This window comes from Anolis carolinensis, chromosome 1, assembly GCF_035594765.1.
Source record: "Anolis carolinensis isolate JA03-04 chromosome 1, rAnoCar3.1.pri, whole genome shotgun sequence".
NCBI lineage: Eukaryota > Metazoa > Chordata > Lepidosauria > Squamata > Dactyloidae > Anolis > Anolis carolinensis.
In genome coordinates, this window is record NC_085841.1 from 305,423,285 (window position 1) to 305,445,082 (window position 21,798).

A 21,798-nucleotide genomic window follows, 5' to 3' on the forward strand; every position below is an offset into this window, starting at 1 on the left:
TAAATCAGGGACAAAACATCTATCCTGAAAATCTGGAACTGTTCTTAAAATTCTGCAATGAACTTACAAGTATATCACTTCCAGAAATGGAGAAGGGACGAGGATCCTTCTACAAGGGTACAGGATCAAAACTATAAACCTATTGGTTAGTCCCAATAAAGTAGACCGAGTTTAATCAATTGTTGAATGATGAGTCAGCACAAGATGTAAATCCCATTGATTCATTCTGTCTACTTTAGCCAGGACTAACAATAGAACTTAGCCTGAGGAGCACAAACAGATAGTAGGATGGGAAGTATAAAAGTAGTGAGAGCCCAACTACTAAGCACAAACCATTTAGAGGGATGATTGACACCTGTTGAGGAACATGTTAGGTTAAAAATGAAGAATGAATGGTGGCCCACTCTAGGGCTGGATCTAAACTCCCCTATATCTCAGTATCTGATCCCAGATTATCTGCTTATCCCAGACTATCTGGCAGTGTAGACTCATGTAATCCAGTTCAAAGCAGATAATGTGGGATCAGATACTGAGAGATCTCCAGCCTAAGAGATCAAGTGGAGTAGCTATGAAGAAGTCCTTCACTACACTTTAGCTAAATATGTCATCTGTTGGGGAATAAATGGAGAGAAACAGTGAGGTGATATGCTTGCTTACTTATGTGCTAATGAATAACAAATCTAAGCTGCTAATTGGGGTCTATATCATATGAAAATACTATGGGCAGTGTAATTCCAGTCTGAGGAAGAGACCCTCAGAGCAGTAAGAAATATGCAAGAGTTACTTTTTTCAATAATACAGTTCATTCTGCAGGAATTGGGTTGGGGAGGGGGGTCTGATTATAATTTCACCAGCTGTTAATTGGCTAATTAATACCAAATGTGAAATTTAGATCGTTTGTTTATTGCAGGAAGAGGGAGAAATAAACAACAATTAAGAGGAATTTTTTATTTCTGGTTAAACAGCAATGAAGTATTACCATTAAAAATGCTCATCAAGAAGATATGTGAACTACCATTTTCACAATGACATATTCTATTGCTATTTTGTATTAAACAATATTTCTCCCCGTCACATAAATTATTTAAGGACCTTGGCCTGTAATCAGAACCTAAGTAGAACATAACTTTACTATTCAGTATTTGATTCAGTGGATCAGGGCTAGCAATTTAATTTAGGCCACATGTCTAGCATTCCTAATTATACACTGATTTGTAACTCTTTGTAGAAAGCATTTGCCCATGCTGCTATTCTGTTGTCTGAAAGAATATTGAACATTATATTTTAAGATATTGAGATTAATATTCAGATTTTCAGAGTATTGAAATATATGCAAACAAGTTTCCCAAATTATATTCTGTTTATTGTAACATTGAATGAAGATATTTGTTCAACTTAACAAAAATTTATAAACATATAATATGCTGTCATAACTGCAGAGGAAAATAAGGAGAAGATAATTGATTTATAGGAAATTATTCTTTGGTTGTAATGGGGAAAGAAAGAGTTTGAGAAAATGGCGAGGTTAATAATGTGAAAAAATGACATTGTCCAGTGGATGTAAATCTTACTTTTGAGGAAAACTATTAGAGATGTAGAGATAAAAATACAATATAAGCTAATTTTTTTTAAAAAATGCACAGAATGATATGAGGGAAGAATACGAAGAACAAGGACATAAGAATTAATTTTAGACCTTCATATTAGGGTGGGGAGGAATAATGATGCTCATTCTTAATGTATTTCAGATATATATATATATATATATATATATATATATATATATATATATGTTGTTTGTGAGTAATTTGATATTTACTGCTTTCTACCCAAAGGAACCTCAGTATCTAGCAATATTTTCCAAACAAATACTGAGCCAATATGACAGTTAAATTATTATGAAAAAACTAACAATACAAAATAACCTAATAGCAGTTCAGTATCTAACAATATTGTAGCAAGCCAGTAGCATAAACTTCATAAGTATTGTATCAATAAATTATAAACTTAGCTTATAAATCACAATACAAAATTTATGAGCATTATTACAGATCTCCACAGTACAAACATTTCAATAAATAACAGGGGGATAATAAAGCCTATAATAAATACTTTAGTCAAACTTATACATGCATTTTTGCAGAGCTGCTCCAGCAGTTAATATTCCAAAGCATTAGGATAACCACAAAAGCAAACAAATCCACCCTAGAGCCAAAAGATGCCGAAAGGGATGGACCAGGTTTGGCCTTTCACTGCATGCATAAACGAGGCTAAAAGGTCTTATTCTAAACTCTCACAAATAGTCCACCTACAGACAGCCCTGTTATCAGAGGTCAGTCAGAATGTAATGAGACTCACAATATGTGGAACGGAATATATCTTCTCACTGTTTGCCAGGAAGAAAATTTAAAATGACTTTCTAATAATCTCCTTGTCTAGTTCAACTTTAAAGGCTCTATGGCATTACTTGATTTGACTGTTCCACTTTTTGTTGCATTAACCCTGTCTTTAAATTGGTTTTAATTGTCATTGTCATTACTGTACTTACCTTCCACTAGAAGATATGATATCTTGAAATCCAAACAATTTTCTTGGAACTCAGAGCTGTAATCAATCATTACACTACTTTTTGTGCTCACAAACAACATTCAAAAGATATGTCCAGAAATTTCTCAAATACATAAAATATTTCCCCATTTTATCAGGAACAGTTAGAACATATATGGTGTGTTAAAAATTATTTTGGCTATTAGGGATTTGTAATTTGATTTATATCCTGCCTTTCTCTCTATGCAGGATCAAAAGTGACCTACGACATCTAAAAATGGTAAAATTAAAACATTCATACAATAATTAAATAACCAGGTAAAAGCTCAAATCATAATAAACACAAATCATAATTTTTAAAAAGATGAGAAATACAACCTAGCATATATCCATTCTGTTTCCTATATTTTAAATGAAAAGCCCTGCCTGAATAAGGTCTTAGCCTGTCAGTGAAAGGAAACAATTCCACAGGGGAGTGCAAATCTTATAATTGGAGCAGCCACTAACAGAGGTGGTTATCTATTTCCTGTAACCAGCCACAACCAACAGGCTGATCTGCTGAAGTTTCCAAAAATTTTCCAAAAAGCAGCCCCACATCGAGCACATTACAGTAATCCAATCAGAATGAAATCGAGGTGTGTATTATCATGGCCAGATGTGACATCTCACAGAATGTGTGCGGCTTTCACATTACTTTTAATTGCATAAATGCAGTCCTGGCCACTGTTGAAACCAGGCTCAAAACAGAGTAAGGGAGCACACTCAAGTTGTGAACCTGAGATTTCAAGGGACATGAAACCCCACCCAACACAGACTGACTTCCTCGGCCTGCCTTCTGATCAGAATTATCTCTTTTTTCTCTAGATCAAACTTCAGTTTATTTCTCCACATCTAGTCCATTAATATCAGTAGACTGGTTTAGCACAGTAAAGCTTTACTGGAGTTAGATCAGGCATGGGCAAACTTGATCCCTCCAGGTGTTTTGGACTTTAACTCCCACAATTCCTAACAGCTTATGGGCTGTGAGGAATTGTGGGAGTTGAAGTCCAAAACACCTGGAGGGCCCATGTTTGCCCATGCCTGAGTTAGATAGAAAAGACAAATAGAGTTGTATATCATAAGCATACTAGTGACACTAACCTCCAAATCTCTAAATGACTTCTCCCAGGGAATTCATGTAGATGTTAAATTGCATATGGAACAAAACTGAGCCCTGACAAATCCCACATATGTCAAGAATTATCCCTTCTCTGTAAACCTCAGTGATGAAAGTAGACTGAATTTTTTCAGGGACATCAAGAAATATGTTGTTCTAGGCCAGGTGTGTGTGTGTGAGAGAGAGAGAATAAACCTATGAAGTACAGAGTATGATCTCAGGTAGCCTATAGAGTATATACTTTGAGTGATGAGACGGAAGGCTAGATGTACTAGAATGTATATGTATGTATAACTTAAAATAATAATAAACTTCTTATACTGTGAGATGGAAACAGATGTGACCAAGAATCATTGTCTCATTGGTTCACGGTTTAGGGCAATTAGTACAGTGGGCAGCAAAAGACTAGCGGATCCAGTTAAAGGTCTCTGTTTTGATTGGATATCACAAACATAGAACTATAGCACTATTATTTTGATTGGACAACTGATTGCTTGGGTAAGGAGAGAAGATAGAATCAGATTAGATTGCTTTTGGCAAGTCTGCACTATATGAAGAACACTGTGCCTAACAACTGTTCTGTTCTTGATAGATAAACTGGCCACGCATACTGAAAGATAAACTGGGGAATAAACAATGCTTGCAAAAGGAGAAAGTATTTACTCTCATCTAGGTTTATCCTAAAATAGAGAGATGTCCTATAATGTGTACAATAGATTTCTATTGGAATGCTTACAGACATAAAAGATGCTGTTGTCGAAGGCTTTCATGCTGGAATCACTGGGTTGCTGTGAGTTTTCTGGGCTGTATGGCCATGTTCCAGAAGCATTATCTCCTGATGTTTCGCCCACATCTATGGCAGGCTTCAGAACCTCTGAGGATGCCTGACATAGATGTGGGTGAAATGTCAGGAGAGAATGCTTCTGGAACATGGCCATACAGCCCAGAAAACTCACAGCAACCCATAATAGATGCTGTTAAGATTTAACAGGATTTTCAGTTGGGACAAAGGTGTGACATAAATTAAATAACCAAATAGTGCTCACTTGAATGCCTGTGTAGCCACAGATGCCTATTCAGAGATGTGTAGTGCCTCAACTAATGAGATTGTATTCCTTGGTGTCTTGTGGACATTATAAAAAGGACAGAATTCTACACATGTGACAGCCTTTATGAAATAATGATAAAATACTTTAACAGACACCATGGACAGAAAGTATTAAAAAAAAACCTGATGGTGATGATGGATGTATCGCTGAGCTATACAGTACTGTTTTAAATGATAATGTTCCGACATGTGTTGCTAGAAAAATGCCTATTAAAAAGAGACAAAGATTCAGTCATTATCAAAGTGTAACATTTTAACTTCCATACAATGAGGCCTAATTAATGTATGATGCCTCATTTTTGATATGCTGTAATGTGATGCACCCTCAGTGGTCGCACATTGACATGGTTGTTTCTCCCTCAATAGAATATATGTATTTGTGTGTGCGTGTGTGTGTGTGCATACATACATATGCACATATATAATTATGCATTCCTGCATGGAAGAGGGTTGGATTGGATGGCCCCTTGTGGTTTCTTCCAAGTTTATGATTCTATGATTTTAAGCAGCCTAAGAGATTGCCAAAGAGCTTGATCATTATCCCATATATATATTCTGAGGTCCCAGTATTTGAAAATGCTTAAGGGGAGAGTTGTTATTAAATTCTGCCTGCCCGGTTCTAACTAGGTGTGCACCCAGGTGACCAGAAGGAAACAATGGAATCCCAGACAAAAGTCAGGTTAGTTGACAAGGGGCAAAGACCTAAAGTAATAGGGGTTTGGAACCACATGTGCTTCACTCGAACATTGTTGTCCTGAAATGCATATCTTGTATTTAGTACCGGTATGTTTTATTTTGCAAATCATCATTTGAAAATAAATATGAGATTATACTGAAAGACTGATGGCACATACTCACTGAGAGAATTATATGGTGATAGAAAATATACATTCTCTTTAAGGCCTACTTTGGCCTTTAGTTCACAAGGATCCAAGAGGTGAAAAACATTTAGCAGCCTGACAGTGCACACACACACATACATACATACATACATACATACCTATATACGTGTCTTCTCAAATGTAAGTGCCATTTGTATTTGGTGAAGTTTACTCCAAGATAAGTGGCTAAAATATTGCAGTGTTAATGAAATTATTCTTTTCACTTCGGCAGAAAAAATGGAAATCAAAGATACAGAATGGGGGACGCCTGGCTTGACAGCAGTGTGTGCGAAAAAGACCTTGGAGTCCTCGTGGACAACAAGTTAAACATGAGCCAACAATGTGATGCGGCAGCTAAAAAAGCCAATGGGATTCTGGCCTGTATCAATAGGGGTATAGCGTCTAGATCCAGGGAGGTTATGCTCCCCCTCTATTCTGCCTTGGTCAGACCACACCTGGAATACTGTGTCCAATTTTGGGCACCACAGTTGAAGGGAGATGTTGACAAGCTGGAAAGCGTCCAGAGGAGGGCGACTAAAATGATTAAGGGTCTGGAGAACAAGCCCTATGAGGAGCGGCTTAAAGAGCTGGGCATGTTTAGCCTGCAGAAGAGAAGGCTGAGAGGAGACATGATAGCCATGTACAAATATGTGAAGGGAAGTCATAGGGAAGAGGGAGCAAGCTTGTTTTCTGCTGCCCTGCAGACTAGGACACGGAACAATGGCTTCAAACTACAGGAAAGGAGATTCCACCTGAACATCAGGAAGAACTTCCTCACTGTGAGAGCTGTTCGACAGTGGAACTCTCTCCCCGGGGCCGTGGTGGAGGCTCCTTCCTTGGAGGCTTTTAAGCAGAGGCTGGATGGCCATCTGTCGGGGGTGCTTTGAATGCGATTTCCTGCTTCTTAGCAGGGGGTTGGACTAGATGGCCCATGTGGTCTCTTCCAACTCTACTATTCTATGATTCTATGAACTGATGTTTCGTAATATTACACTAGAAGTATAAATATCACTGCATTCATATTCCCTTTCTTAATGTTACACTTCCATTTTCTTTTGTCATTTTTTACACTTTTCAAAATAGGTCACTAGTCTTTTTTTAAAGTTCAGCAGAAGAAAGAAGGCTATAGGGTTTGTTTATGCAGATCATAGACTTTATTGAAACAGAGAGAATGTCTTGCAGTGACATGACCCTGGAGAGACTACATCGCATAAACCTGGATGAATAATTTTCTAGCTTCAGAGAACCCTCCGCATCTACTGTAGAACTGATGTACCTGTGGAACATTCTGGGAAATGTTTTAGGTAGCATAATTAGTTAATGTTGTAATCCTAGGCATGTTAAGAGTTCACTGTGACAGTACAATAGAGATGGGAGGTTGATGTGTTCTAGTCACATAATATGTGTACTAGAACATGGTTATAATTGGTTTGTTCACTTCTCCAAATTTTGTGATGCAGTTCTCAGCTTAAAAGTGTATACAAAAGTGTTATGGGGAATTTGCATACAAAGATATTTATAGAAAGTAAGCAAAATGTATGCAAAAATATCTATGAAGTGCTGGCTGGGGTTTCCATATCAGAACTTTAAAACAACTCCATGTTCTAGTCTTTACAGTGGGCCCTCCAAATCTAAGATTTCAGCTGACTGTGGATAATCCTGCCCCATATTATTAAATGGCAGCAACATATACTACCATCTAATACTATGGGGCGTAATTTATTTATTTCCAATATTTATATCCCGCCCTTCTCACCCAAAGGGACTCAGGACTTCATGCATATATTTTCTTTATCCATGCAGGACCCCAGAATCAAACTCATTCAGCAGATCCACTGTATAATAGAAGATCTAGAGTACTGAACTATATTTGAGGTTCAACTCACTGAAATCTGGAACAAATTAACCCATTGACATGGAAGCTACTAACTTCAGGAAAATTACATATGAAATCAATTTTAATGCTTTGAAAATCCAGTGTGAATTGAAATTGATTGAAATATTCTCATGATTAGATTTCCTCAGAAACTGATGAGACCAAATATAGATCAGTTAGCATAATTCCCTTGAGGGATTCCAAGATTATTTGAAAAGGAGTCTGAAAACCATTGGGCAAAGGTAGGTGGGGTATGTGACATTAAAACCAGTCATAACGTTATTGGGGGAATGGGTCTTCAGGCTGCAAACCTGAAGACTCATCTTTGGAACTTTAATGTTTTGTATTCTGATGTTACATATATATCCTGGCCCCCATAAAAAAATTGCCTGAGAGAGCTAGATGAAATCTGTTCTGGGAAACTGAGGGCAAAAGCAACAAATAAGCAAATACTACACTCTCTTTTTGATAATCTATATTCCCATCATATTGAACACCTGTAGTTGCAATGTTTATGTCACCAAAACAAGATGGACAATTTATACGAGACATTCCGATCTCATTTCTCTGGGCTGTTTTGCTAAGGGACCTATTGATTGCTATACTCTTGTTATAATTATCCCCATGTAGTCTTGTTTGTATTTGAAATCAGTTTCATTAGATATAGCAGCCAACAGTAGCTGGTTGGTCCTCCCCCCTAAGGAACACTGGATAAGTCAATATATATCATTTCTTTCACTAGTACTAATACTTCTACCATTCTGCACCAATCTTACTAAGGGAAGGGTGAGGAAATACAATTAATGAAATACTGGCAGGCTCTACAATGTAGAATTTATAGTAGTTTGACACCAATTTAACTTTCATGGCTCAATACTATTGAATCCTAGGATTTGTAGTTGGTGACACACCAGCACTTCCTGCAGTCTCTGGAAAGAAAGATGATCATACTGTTCTATCTTATTTCTTCTGTTCTCCTAATAATCAATGTGTATCTTTTAATATATCTGTTAATCTGTTAACTGTAGTAGTGGTAATTTTCAGTCTGCTAAATTAAATTTGATGTAGGCCTTTATCATCACTTTTCAGACATTATCAACATGCATTAGATATTTTCATATTAAACTTCATCTTTTGATTTATCAATTCTTCCTAAGCACAACTTTGGTATTAAAGTTTTGAATTGTTTTACCATTCAGGACCTCCTGTTTTGATAACTCATTTTTGTTAACTTCAAACCATAGTTTCTAAAGATGGGATTATTAAAGATAACCCAGAGCAAAAACTTCATCGCAGCCATATGAGGAAAGAGAGGTAGTTTTGTGTAACTCATGCACAGCATGCTCAATTGTTCCAACTTTAAACCTTTTGTACTTCTATGTAAGGGTATAGCATCTGAAAGTGAGTTATTCTCAAGAACGGTGTATTGTAAAACAAAGCAGCATACTGTAGCTTACCTTCCAAATCGGTTTTTCTAATAGATTCCTTCTAAAATTCCTAGTTGACTCAGACAAAGACATCCTGTAAATCCCAAAAACATCAAATCTCCTACTGACAATTGCATTCCTATAAAGAACTAACAAATATTTTTTCAGTTCAATCATGAGGTGGTTGTTAAGGTGTATGCAACTGAATTTATACTTGTTTATCCTTAATTGGCATTAGTACTTTTTGTTGATGAAAATATCTTCTTCATTCTTTGTGCTTAAATGAATCTTGTTTCTTTCCCCAACTAATATAATTTTTCATATAGTACAAATGTTGCTAATATTCCCTTACATTGTATACAAGTGAGACCAATGAAAAAAAATTCCCTTTGACATGCTATTTAGATTCCCCTATTGAATGTATACTAATGATTGCTCTTTTTGTTGTCATTTTAACTCATTTTCTTTATCAGTATCTGCCTCAGTTCTGCTTTATGAGCTTCTGAGCTGGCGAGACAGAAAAGTTGAACTTCTTTTCAAATAAGTATATATTTTCTTGCTATTTCTTTGTTTTTTTTCTCAGAGATGCTAAACAATTCTGTCCTCATTTCCCCATTCCAGAATTCCCTCTCTATTACATTGGTTTCTAAAGCTAAAGGAGCATGAGCTTAGCAACTTCTAGTAACAAGAACTTTATAACTTGATGTACGTTGATTAATGTAGCTTTTTTATATTTATATATTCAGGAACAAGGCTTAGATAGATAGATAGATAGATAGATAGATAGATAGATAGATAGATAGATAGATAGATAGATAGACTTGTTACATCTACACTGTAAAAATAATACTTATTTAATTGACATGGGTTGATGGTATGGAATCATAGAAGTTCTCATTTTACAAGCCTTCTCTGCCAAAGAGTGCCGATATCTCAGCAAATAATTGGAATCCTATGATTCCATAGCATTGAGTCATGACAGTTTAACTAGTGTTAAACTGCATTGATTCTATACAGTGTAGATCCCATGTAAAGAGTGTAGAAATTTTCATTAGCGCAAGAAAGTTACCATGCCAGATCTCAGATATTTGGTTCAGATAATTCACAACTGCTAACATATAAAAATAAAGTTAGAAAAAAATGAAATCTGTTTGGGAATATTAAAAAACAGATAAGCAAGATCTAGTACTGATAATGTAGATTATAACTGTTACCGGTATATACTGGAATGCTATGTCTACCCGAAATGCAATAAATATTTTACACAATTAATACAAAATTTCAAGTAACTCATGTACCTCGCTTGTGGATAAAGACAGTTTTGAATAGAAGCTGGTTTCATATTTTCAAACATAGGGTTTCAACCATTGTTTGTATTTTATACCAACAGTCTTTAAAACGATCTGAATTGCCCATCTCAACACATATTAGTGCCTAAATTGAGTATCTTCACTTACATTCTGTTATAACACAATAACTAAATGCAACTGTAGCAGATGCTTATGTTTGTACTCATTATGTAAGCCGCCTTGAGTCCCCTTAGGTGAGAAAGGCGGGGTAAAAATGCTGCAAATAAACAAATAAATAAATTATAATTTGCTTTGCTGAAAAGGTTGTGGGGAACTTGAAAAGTTTGCATAGAGAGTTGGCGTAATTATGGATTTAATTTTGTCATTATTGAGCCTATTCTGTGATAATACTCCAAACAAAAGAAATCTTATTTAGTGCCACCTTTTCATCTGCACAGTGCCACCTCGCAGAGTTGTTCCATGAAAGGAAGAACCTACAGTAGCCTGGTTTTCCAGCAGAAGTGGAGGATCATATTGAAGCCCAGTGTGAATTGTTTGGAAAGCTGGATATCCTCCCTGCTTCCAGTTTAGAGCAAGATATTTCCTTTGAAATGGAAATGCCATTGGTGGTTTTAGTTCCCAAAGCAATCAAGGAGAGTTAGCAGAGAATGACATCCTATTATATGGAAAGTTATTTCACACAGAAACCATGTAGATTCTGGAATCACCAGATAATCTGACTACTCCCAATCCTAGCTCCAAGTCTTCAACTATTAAACCAGGAAGAGATTGTATGGTGTGTCTGAGTAGAGAGTCCAACTCTAACTGACCTGATGTTCCAGAGCCTTGTTTGAAATAGGAACCAAGATTAACATACTATACGGCAAAGTCAGCAGAAAAATCATTTATTGCTGCAACCATTGCATCTGCAAGGAACCATCCAGCTGAGCTGTTTTGAGTAGTCAGAGGGCTTTCACATACTGGTCTTCAATGAGCAGCCAGTTGTAAAGCATTTGCATGGCACTTTGCAGATGAAGTCGCTCAGATCTGTTCTGACTTGGATGCTGTTATTAATACAGTTCCAGTGGATGTAACGCTGCCCCCTGTTTATCCAGTATTGATGGATACATTTCAATTTGTGCAGCCTGGGGCTGTGGACAGGATCCTTGGAGAGGTCAGGGCTACCACGTGTATTCTAGATTCTTTCCCTTCCTGGCTGACCAAACAGGCCAGAGAGGGACTAGCAGAGTGGGTGAAGGTGGTAGTCAGTGCCTCCTTGAAACAAGGCAAAGTTCCAACTTGCCTAAAGGAGACAATTGTGAGACCTATATTTAAAATTTTATCCCTGAACCCCTTCACAATGGACAGCTATCGGCCCGTGTCCAACCTTACGTTTTTGAGTAACGTTTTTGAGTGTGTGGCAGCCTCCCAATTCCAGGGATTTCTGGATGAAATTGCTTATCTAGATGCATTTCAATCTGGTTTCAGAACTGGCTAGTGAACCGAAACAACTTTGGTTGGTGGTCTATGCAAAGAGCTAGACGGGGAGTGTGTCCCTGTTGGTTCTCCGGGACCTCGGCTGCTTTTGACGCCATTGACCATGGTATCCTCCTGGGCCATTTCACTGAGATGGGACTGGGGGGCACTGTTTTACAGTGCCTCCGTTCCTTCCTGGAGGGTCATATCCAGAAGGTGTTGCTGGGGGTCTCCTGTTCAAACCCCTGGCCATTGTCCTGTGGGTTCCTCAGGGCTCTATTTTGTCCCCCATCCTGTTTAACATATACATTAAACCACTGAGAGAGATCATCCGGAGTTTGGAGTGTGGTACCAACTATATGCAGATGACACCCAATTCTACTACTCCTTCCCACCTAAAGCCAAAGAAGCTATCCTGACCCTAAACCAGTGTCTGTCATCAGTAATGGATTGGATGAGGGCAAACAAATAGAAACTTAATCCAGACAAGACAGAGGTGCTCCTGGTGAGTCGGAAAACAGACCAGGGAATAGAAATCCAGCCTGTGCTGAATGGGGTTATACTCCCCATGAAGACACAGGTTTGCAGTTTGGGGGTCCCCCTGGATTCAGCACTGACCTGGAGGCCCAGGTATCTGTGGTGGCCAGGAGGACCTTTGCACAATTAATATTTGTGCACCAAGTGATGGAGGCTTGTTTGGATGGAAAGAAGGCAGGAAAAACATGGGGACTTAACCGTGCAGTTAATTTTGCTTTGCTTTGCTTTCCCTCCTGATGTCCCCGTCCACCTGTATTGCCAGCACCCTCTTCTGGAGAGGCTTTGTGTAAAAGCATGTCATGAAACTAGAACTTGGAGCAATGGGTTCAAATTACAGGAAAGGTGATTCCACCTGAACATTAGGAAGAACTTCCTGACTGTAAGAGCTATTCAGCCGTGGATCTCTCTGCCTCGGAGTGAGGTGGAAGCTCCTTCCTTGGAAGCTTTTAAACAGAGGCTGGATGGCCATCAGGGGTACTTTGATTGTGCTTTTCCTGCATGGCAGGGGATTGAACTAGATGGCCCATGTGGTCTCTTCCAATTCTATTATTCTTTGATTCCATTTTCAATTGATGCCACTTTCTGACAATGCTCCAGTCACTAAACCATCAGATAAGCGGGATTGTCTTACAGTTCTCCATGTTATAAACTGGTAGCAAAATAGACACACATGCTTCACACATGATTTACTAATATGGAGTGCAACAGTCTGTGGTAACCAGAAATCATGAATCCAGGGGGTCCATTTTATCATCCTTCACCACTTGACATACAAAATCAGTTTCAATAACCAAAGCCATTTTTTATTGTAGCATAAGTTACATATGTGTTATGGACAACATTGTGATAAGTTTTGCACATTTATTTCTGCAGAATTCTGGGGTTTGTAGTTTGGTGAGGCCCAAGACATGTCTGGCTGAGCTGTTTAAAGCCCCCCCCCCCCCCCCCCCCCCGCCTAAAGTGGATCCAAGCTCTAATGTGTTTAGGTCCCTACACAGATACTCCAAAATGTGCATACTGTTAAAATGGCAGGACAGCAGCAGAGGTGGTGGCAATCTCCTGCCACCAGACACATCATAAAGTGCACGTTCTTTGGGCTCTGCTGCCTCTGCAGAGCAAACGAGTCACATCAGTCAGCTGGTAGACTCCCTGGAAGCAGGGAAGCCTGAATAATGCATTTCTGGCACTGAGGCTTTCTGCTGCCTTCACTGCCTTAATGCCCTTTTAAATAGGGACTTAATACGCCTCATATTACATTCTCTGTGCAAGCCTTGTGAGTGCCTATTAAAAATGGTGTCGAGCAGAAGTAAATGTGGCAGTAATTCCCAATAGTCTGTCTTGCAAAGAAACCCTACTATCTTGAAAGCAGATTGAGGAGCTCCCCACTGTGGATTCAAATGTATATTGTGCAGAAATGCTCTGCAAGGCATGCTCTTGATGTGATATTTTCAACAGAATAAGAACTTGAAAACTGGAATTGGGAGGGTTCTCTGTAACTCCATTGATGACAGGAGCCATTCTCTTCTGTAAGTGGGGAGGAGTGATCTGTGCAAGAGACTTAGTAAAAGTCAAGGTATTTCTGAGTGTTCTTGAAGAGTTTTGAGGCCAAGCTCTCACTATGGTATGGTCACATGAGCAAGTTTACTGGAGACCAATGGGCTGCAAAACAGGCGTAATAATAGACAATATTAGATTAGAACTCTAAAGTGCAGGTCTCTGTTTCCCAATCGCCCAGTTTGCACCTGCAGAATTCTGGGAAGTGCAGCATAGGGTGATGCCTTTGGAATTCTCAGTCAGAGAGGTCCTCAACTTCCCTAAACTGCATTTCCCAGAATTCTGCAGGAGCAAACCAAGTGATTGAGAAACACAGACCTCCACTTTAGAACTCTATTGTGATATCATCCAATATCTAAAATGCAAGTGGCATAAATATCCCACTGAGGACAGTTAAACAGAAGTGAAAGAACAATGCTTTGCCTACTTTGCGGCAGTATAGCATTGCTTTTTTACTTCATGACATTCTTACATATCTGTCTGGAAAAGCTATTCCAATGATAAATTTATTAAAACAAGAATTAGGTTAGGTAATGATGGAACTCTTAAAAGTTTGCTGTAACAAATTTGCCATGAACTTTGAAGATAAAGTTACTCATATTCATTCAGAATACTTTCTCTCTGATAACAGTTCCAGTGAAGGTGTCCAGAATGTTACGTGGCTTCCTTGTGTGCAGTTGGTTTAGGAAATGGATGGGGATGAAATGTCAGAGTGCTATACTGATTATACATATTCTTCATCCTTGGCTGTTAACAATAATTGAAAAATGGTTGACTGAGTGAGACTTGGGCTAATCTCTCCATAGTCCACATTCCCTTTGCCTTCTACCTGCCGCCACTACTCCAAATGTACATCACACTTTTAGTACTTAGAGAAAAACATTTGTGTCCTTCCTTTCATTGTCATTGCTGTTCTTTTAACAACAGCAAGAGGAACAAAAATGGCAGCAATGATTTAGGACTACAAATCAACTACCAAAGCATGAATTCTGGCAAAGATTACTATGATCTGCCAGAAACTTCAGACTTCATGTTTGGGAATTTAGGGCAGAATTTCAACCTGTCTTATTACCCTTAGACTAGTAATGGATCTAGTCCCAGCCCATCTTTTCACAAGACTGAACAGGTCCTGGAGGTGACACATTGTTGTGACTCAGCTACAGGCTAGCCAGAGTCAGGATGAAGAAGAGGATTCTGGGTTTCAAATACAAGAGCCAGTAGAGTCAGAAGTTGATGGCATGGAAATGCAGGCTGAATCAAAGGCTGGAGAATTACAGTTTGAGCAGAATGAACTGTTGACCCCAGAAACTATAGATAACAGACAGGCTGACATTCCCATGGGAAATAATGAGCGAGAGAACTCTCAAGTCCCAGTTAATGAGCGACAGAGCTCAGTCCCGTCTCAGGTGCATGATAACGATAGTATAAGCATTTATTTATCTAGGGAGGACCGTCTGTTTTGAAGAGGTTCTCAGTTCCGAAGGAGTAAAAGACTGGCGGGAAAGAAAGAGGCCAGTTCTGCAAAAAGAAATTCCTTTCTTGGTTGCTATTAAAAGTGTCCTTTGCAGATAGCTCTTTGTCAAAGCAAATCCTCGCTTCACCTGTGTGGATGTTCTCGTTTCATGCCTAGGAAGAGCGTTCCTGGATCGTTGTACTTTTGGGCCTTGTTTTTGGGATCTACTTACTACTGCCTTGCTTCATGGATTAGAGTTTTTGCTATGGTTTATGGAGTAATGGATTTTTCATGACCTATGATCTATTTGGATTCTTATTGACTCTTTCATTGCAACTTTGAAAACCCTTTTAACTGCCTGCTTTGATTTATATAATTGCTTTGTTTAATAAAACTTTAAAAGACTTTCTTCTGTGTCTGACTGGATATCTATAGCAAGGTGAACTATTCTGAGGTGCGACACACATACAGTATTTTGTTAGATGTTTTTTCAATTTTGTAGCACAGTACAGATTCTACATTGTTTTATGTCCAGTAAACAATCGATTATACTTTCATCTGTTCAGAATTTAAAGACCAGAATTCTTATTCTTAAGGTTATGAGTTCACTGGGGTTGTAAACATGGCCTTCTGTCTAAATGGAAGAATTTTTCTATTCCAAACCCTGCCTTATTTATCATTTGAATGTTGTTTCTAAACTCTGTGTGTGTGTGCATGTGTCTTCAAGTCCCCTGTCAAGTTATGGTGATGAATTTCATGAGGTTTTCGTAGGCAAGGAATGCTCAAAGGTATTTTTGCCAATCCCTTCCCCTGAAATATAGTTCGCAGCAACCTCGGGAATCCCTAGCAGTCATCCATCCAAGTGGAGCCCCCAGTGGCGCTATGGGTTAAATCCATGTGCCAGCAGACTACTGATTTGAATGCTGGTTTGCTGACCTGAAGGTTGCCGGTTCAAATCCAACCCAGGGAGAGCTCCCTCTGTCAGTTCCAGCTCCATGCGGGGACTTGAGAGAAGCCTCCCACAAGGATGGTTAAACATCAAACATCTGGGCATCCCCTGGGCAATATAATTGCAGATGGCCAATTCTCTCACACCAGAAACCACTTGCAGTTTTTCAAATTTCTCCTGACACGAAAAAAAAATCCATCCAAGTACTAACCAGTGCTGAACCATTTTAGCTTCTAAGATAGACAAGGATCTGGTCCCTTCGGAATATTTAGATTTAATATATTCTATATTTATAGTACAATTTATACTATTTGTGTAGTTCCGCCTAAACCTACTGCTACTGTAGATTTAATTCAGTGGGAAAGGGTTCTGAAGCCTTTTGAAGAAAATATATCTCTAAAAGGAAAAACAGTGTTATATCTATCAGTAAAATTCACAATTTGCACTGTCTAGCACAGAGAAAGCAAATCATTGGAGCTACAAGGTATAGTAGTAAGTCTATGACATTTCTATACAGAATTAAATACTTGCAAATGGCAGGGTCACAGAATACCTGTAGTGGGGTAGAAAATCAGAAGTCCAGTTATATTTGATTCCTGAGTTCTCTAATATTTGCAAAAACTTTACATATATTGACTTTTTCCTAAACAAAACATGGAGATTATTAATAGTGTCCAACATGGCATTGTCTTTCTTAAAGCAGCAGCACAGCAGGTCTGCATTTTCATAAAGAATGCTTTCCTGGGTAAACCTTGCCAACTGAGACTCCATCTGCCTTTATGTGGTAGGGGCTGGTGTGGGCCAGCCATAATCTTTTTTTTCTTATTAATGCTTCTATGCAGATCTGTTATTCTGCTTCTGTAACTTTTGCTAACGATTGATAATAGTTAATGCTGAATCAGGTTTCTGATTTCTTTATTTTTACATGTAATAAATCCCTCAATCTGCTTTTCATTTGATACATCCAAATGTCACACAACCTGGTATTGCTTGGTTTAATACCGGCAATCTGTTGTTCATCTAATACAAATAAAGGTCATACTATGTTGGTAGTTCTTTGTTTAATAAAGTACAATACTTTTAGCTTGTACAGTGGGTTTTTGTTGTTTTCACTGTACTGTTGTAAACGACTGCATGAGATGATACTGCCATTATACTAATTTTCTGTTGCACGTATGTGTGTAGTTTCTTATTTCTTTCCAATAATATTTAGCCCAGCATTATTTATTTTATTCCTTTCTGCTTCATACTTATATTAAATAACATAAAACAAAATACCATGCCCATAAGCTGACATATTATGATACAATACCAAAACTATACCTAAAGTACGAGATCTGTTATGTTTTCCAAGATGAATCAATTTTCCTTCTTTCTTACATTGCACTCTTGTAACAAACATACAAAATCAATTTATCATTTAGAGGAAAGGTTCAATGGACGCATAACTGAAATAGTTTTATTGATTCAGATTCACTAATGTTGCCTTTTCAGATCAAAGTGTAGAAAGAATGGATCATTCTGATGTTTATTGCACACAACACAGTATTTGCTTTTCAGTTTTCCACAGTGAAGAAGAATTCAACTATTCTACTGATGATTTTATTGAAACGTGACCCATTATTATAAATCATTGTCAAGGGATGTTTTTTCCCATTTCTGATTTTTAAGCGTAACTCTCCTCATCTATATATGTTCTCTGTGTGGGCAGCTATTTAATGAAGGAAGAAAAATTACCTGTAATTCATTAATTTTCTTAGGAAAGTATTGTCCACATAAAGTCCCACTAATCAGAGCAAAACACCCTCCAGACAATAAAATTTAATTTGGTGAAAAGTATGGATCCATTTATAAGATCTACCACTTCTACATTCTGTACATTCTACAGAGTTTTATTCTATTACATTAATTCTTTTTGATGGGATTTTCTCCACCTAACTTGTAGCCTGTTTTCATGAAAGATGCTGCCCTTATCCCCAATGCAGACTATATGTGGACAAACACCTCAAAGAAAATTAATTACAGGTAAGTGATGTTGTTCTGTGAATACAGGTGGGAGATTGTGATTTTAAAATGCTATGGGGTTTTGAAACCTTTCTCAAATCTCAGAAAACGTTTGCATCTGGGAATGGGCAAAGGTTATGGCCAGTTCTTGTTGTGCTCTAAGCACGTCATCACCCCTAAATTGACCTGCTTTTCCTTGAACCTGGGAGTCAGAAATCCCTTTTTCTCTTCTGTTTTTCTGCTGCAGAAATTCCCAACATTCCCATTTTGTGGGCTCCAGAGAGGGGTAAGCTACATCTTCAATCCCAGCCAATCATTTCTAATCCAGTTCTTTGCTAGTATTTTTGATTTGTTTTCTTTTAAAATCATTTATTAGAAACAATTTTAGATGCATTCACATTTTTTAATTTCCTTGTGGATTCTCATTTTTTTAAAAAAAGTTTATTTATTGGAGGAACCCCGGGCCTCCCTCAGGCACTAGGGCTCAGCTTCATTTCCATTTGTGTGCCGTAATCTTTTGGATGTTCATGATACAGTTACATTGAACTATTGCTGTTATTGGAAGATGAGCATCGAGATTCTGAGGTTCTTCCTCTTGCAATACTCTTAGCTACCTGAAAAATAGTGTCATGTCACTGCCCTGGCAATCTGTTGAGAGCTTTTCTTTCCTCCTTGCCAGCAGCTTTATCTGATTATACATGGGCACGGCCCGCTTTGAATTCTGTATTTTAAAATGATATGGCACTCATTGTTTTCTTTCTACTTTGTCTTCTTGCTGGCTGCCTGGCATTGCAATGCACTGCTTTGCTGCTTGATTGCCTGGAATGGTACTCTTTCCTTACTTGCCTAAGTCAACTCAAGGTACTGCCTGTGCCTTCTTGCTGCCATTTGTATATGACTGCTACCGGTCAGTTACCTCTTGTTGAATTTCTCCCTTCTTTTGGTTACTTAGCATTTGCTCTCTTGCTGCTGTGCGCATCTGCTGATTTCATGGAATTGCTGTACCGATGTTTTGTGCACCTGCTGATTGATACTGGTCTATCAACTTGTTACGTGTCTGTCTTTTCCTTCCTTCTTTGTCTGCTTGACCACTAGTTTACATTAATTCTGCTGTGCCCTTGAAATCTGATTGCACATGAACATTGCCATTTTTATACAATCTTACCCATCTGCTAATTGTTTGCCATTCTTCTTTGTTTTCCTTTACTGCTTACTCTTCCAAACATGCAAGGGAAAATGTGAGGAAGTGAAAAGCGTTCTAATTTGGCTCTCAAAAACACCCTCTGTATGCACCGTACCCTTGGCCAAGCTTACTTATCTGCATTTTGAAAATATATCTCTTTTCTCATTGGAATACACTGTCTTGGCCCCTAGAAAGTTTGTGGGGTTCTGGATTTCATTTATAGCTTTTCTTCATATGATCAAGATACTTTAAAATGTTAGTATATTAGTAACAAGGACTTTACTTCATGTTAATAAACTGGTTCCAATTGTAGTTACCAGAATGCGTTCAGTTTGACTGTATAATATAGTCAACTGTTTGTCCCTATTTACTCATAGCAAAGCAAACACAGGAAAAAATAAGTTTGGATCTTACTTTCTGTTGAAATGAGAATTGCAAGGAGGTTTTTCTGGTCATTGGCTTCTGAGCTTGGCTTTCTGTATCTATGCATTCAGTGTATAGTACATATTTCTTTTTGTAGTTTTTTTCTTCGAGAGTAAAGGAAACATATAATGACTGTTCTATTAATTACAAAAGATAGCATTATCTGCATTCATTCTAGAAAGGTACAGAAGCAGATTCAGGAGATAAAGAGAAATGCTGCTTAACATAGATATAATTAATGTGCTTTCAACATACTATAACATATTCCAGTTGCCCATGACACTCTCTTTATCTTGTTTTTTTACACCAGGATGGAATATTTTAGTCCCTCAAATATAATCCGCACAGTACTAGACTTCCAATGTAGGCGTTGCTGCATTGCGACCTACACAGTTGCAAAAAGTCTTAAAATTTCTGCCATTCCACTTAGAGTGTATATAAAGGGAAATGTAACAACTAATCTATTGATTTTTTTCCACTGGGGAACTTATCAGCAGCAGTCAATGTAACACTTAACTTCCAAAATATAGTTTATGTCATTTTTTAACCTCTGATGTGGCAAAGCAGAATATGAATTAGTTGTCCATATTTGCCCTTTGCCCTGGGAAAATTCAAATTTCTTCTTTTGGGAACATATCGAAATTTATTAAAATTAGGATGTTCACCAAAATATGAAAATGTTTCAGTCTGTCTGGTTTTATTTTATCTTCTGGCTCTGAGTTTTCAGGTGAAACACACTTGATTCTGTGAACACAAATGCTCCCTTAGACCTGGGGCATTTTAATACTTCTTCATCACCCATAATTTTTATTTGGGTCAGAAAATACCCTAGAGCTCACACTGTGCAACACTTTTTGTCTCAGTTCAGGAGGATTTTTTTGGGTAGAATTGAGAAAGAGAGGTACCGCTGAGCAATCTTTTGCATTTTGCTTAAGAAAATTCCAGAAAATCTAGGGAAAGGTAGCAGCCATTCTTGAAAAAGTCTTGCTAGTGAATCTTTTAGCACCAGGAGCCTTCTGAAAAAAGTCTCCCAGCTGCCAAAGTAACTCATTCAATATTGAGATTGTTTATATAATTAAAATCTAAGGCTGATATCTGCTTCTGTTCCATAGACTTAGAATAGACGCTTTGTGTTGCTCGTATTCTTACTTGTGGTATTCCTCACCTTACATGACAGACTCCTGACTCAATAAATACTCCTGCATTCACATTCATCCAAGTGGCAAAGAATAATGCCAGCTGAAACCATTATTCATGGCTTCATACTGAATTAGCTAGCATTTAAATATTGTTGAAATCTGTATTGCTTGTAGAACTGTTTTTTTTTTTATGATAAGGGTGCTTAATGGGGTGCTTGATAGGTTTGGTTTACTGATTCATATCGTGGAATTCCAAAGAACTCAGAGCAATCAGTAATCTACATAAAATACACTATTACCATCACAACTATAATCATATAAAATCTCTATTCACAAATAAATAGCTGAAATTTAATAGCTGAAATCTAGAGTACCATGTTTCGGGGAAAAGGCAGGGTGTAAATGAAGAAGCTGATGATGATGATAAACATTTCAAATAATATTATAAATACAATTAAAGCAACATTGATAAAAGATACATAAAACAGTTTCTGGCTTTCTGATCTGAAATATATATATTCATCCCATTGTTTTTAACTGATACCTGGAATTTAAAAGAGAGACAGAAGAGACGAGATATATAACAAAAGCAGATCCTATAACTGGAATATCTTGGAATTCTGCATAAACCTTTAGGTAACCCGTAGTAAATTTTATGTTGGTTTATTATATCCTTAATGTTCTGTATCAGTCCTCTACACAGTTTTCATCAGTCCTCTGCACAGTTATCCTGTTCCAATCTTCTGTGATGCAACTTTTTCTATATGAGTTTTTCCACATAAAACACCAAATGCCT

The 21,798-nt window shown here is 37.7% G+C and overlaps 1 protein-coding gene across 31 annotated transcripts in view; it reads left to right on the forward strand.

Annotated features, from left to right (window-relative positions):
• gphn (gephyrin) overlaps positions 1 to 21,798 on the forward strand; it is a 334,022-nt gene that overhangs the window by 136,315 nt on the left and 175,909 nt on the right. For 18 of the 31 annotated variants that reach the window (XM_062968004.1, XM_062968016.1, XM_016995983.2 and 15 more), the window contains exon 5: positions 18,505 to 18,543. The exons of the other annotated variants lie outside the window; for them this stretch is intronic. In XM_062968004.1, the coding sequence (XP_062824074.1) occupies positions 18,505 to 18,543 (39 nt within the window). The remainder of the gene's footprint in view (positions 1 to 18,504; positions 18,544 to 21,798) is intronic. 31 annotated transcript variants of the gene reach the window in all.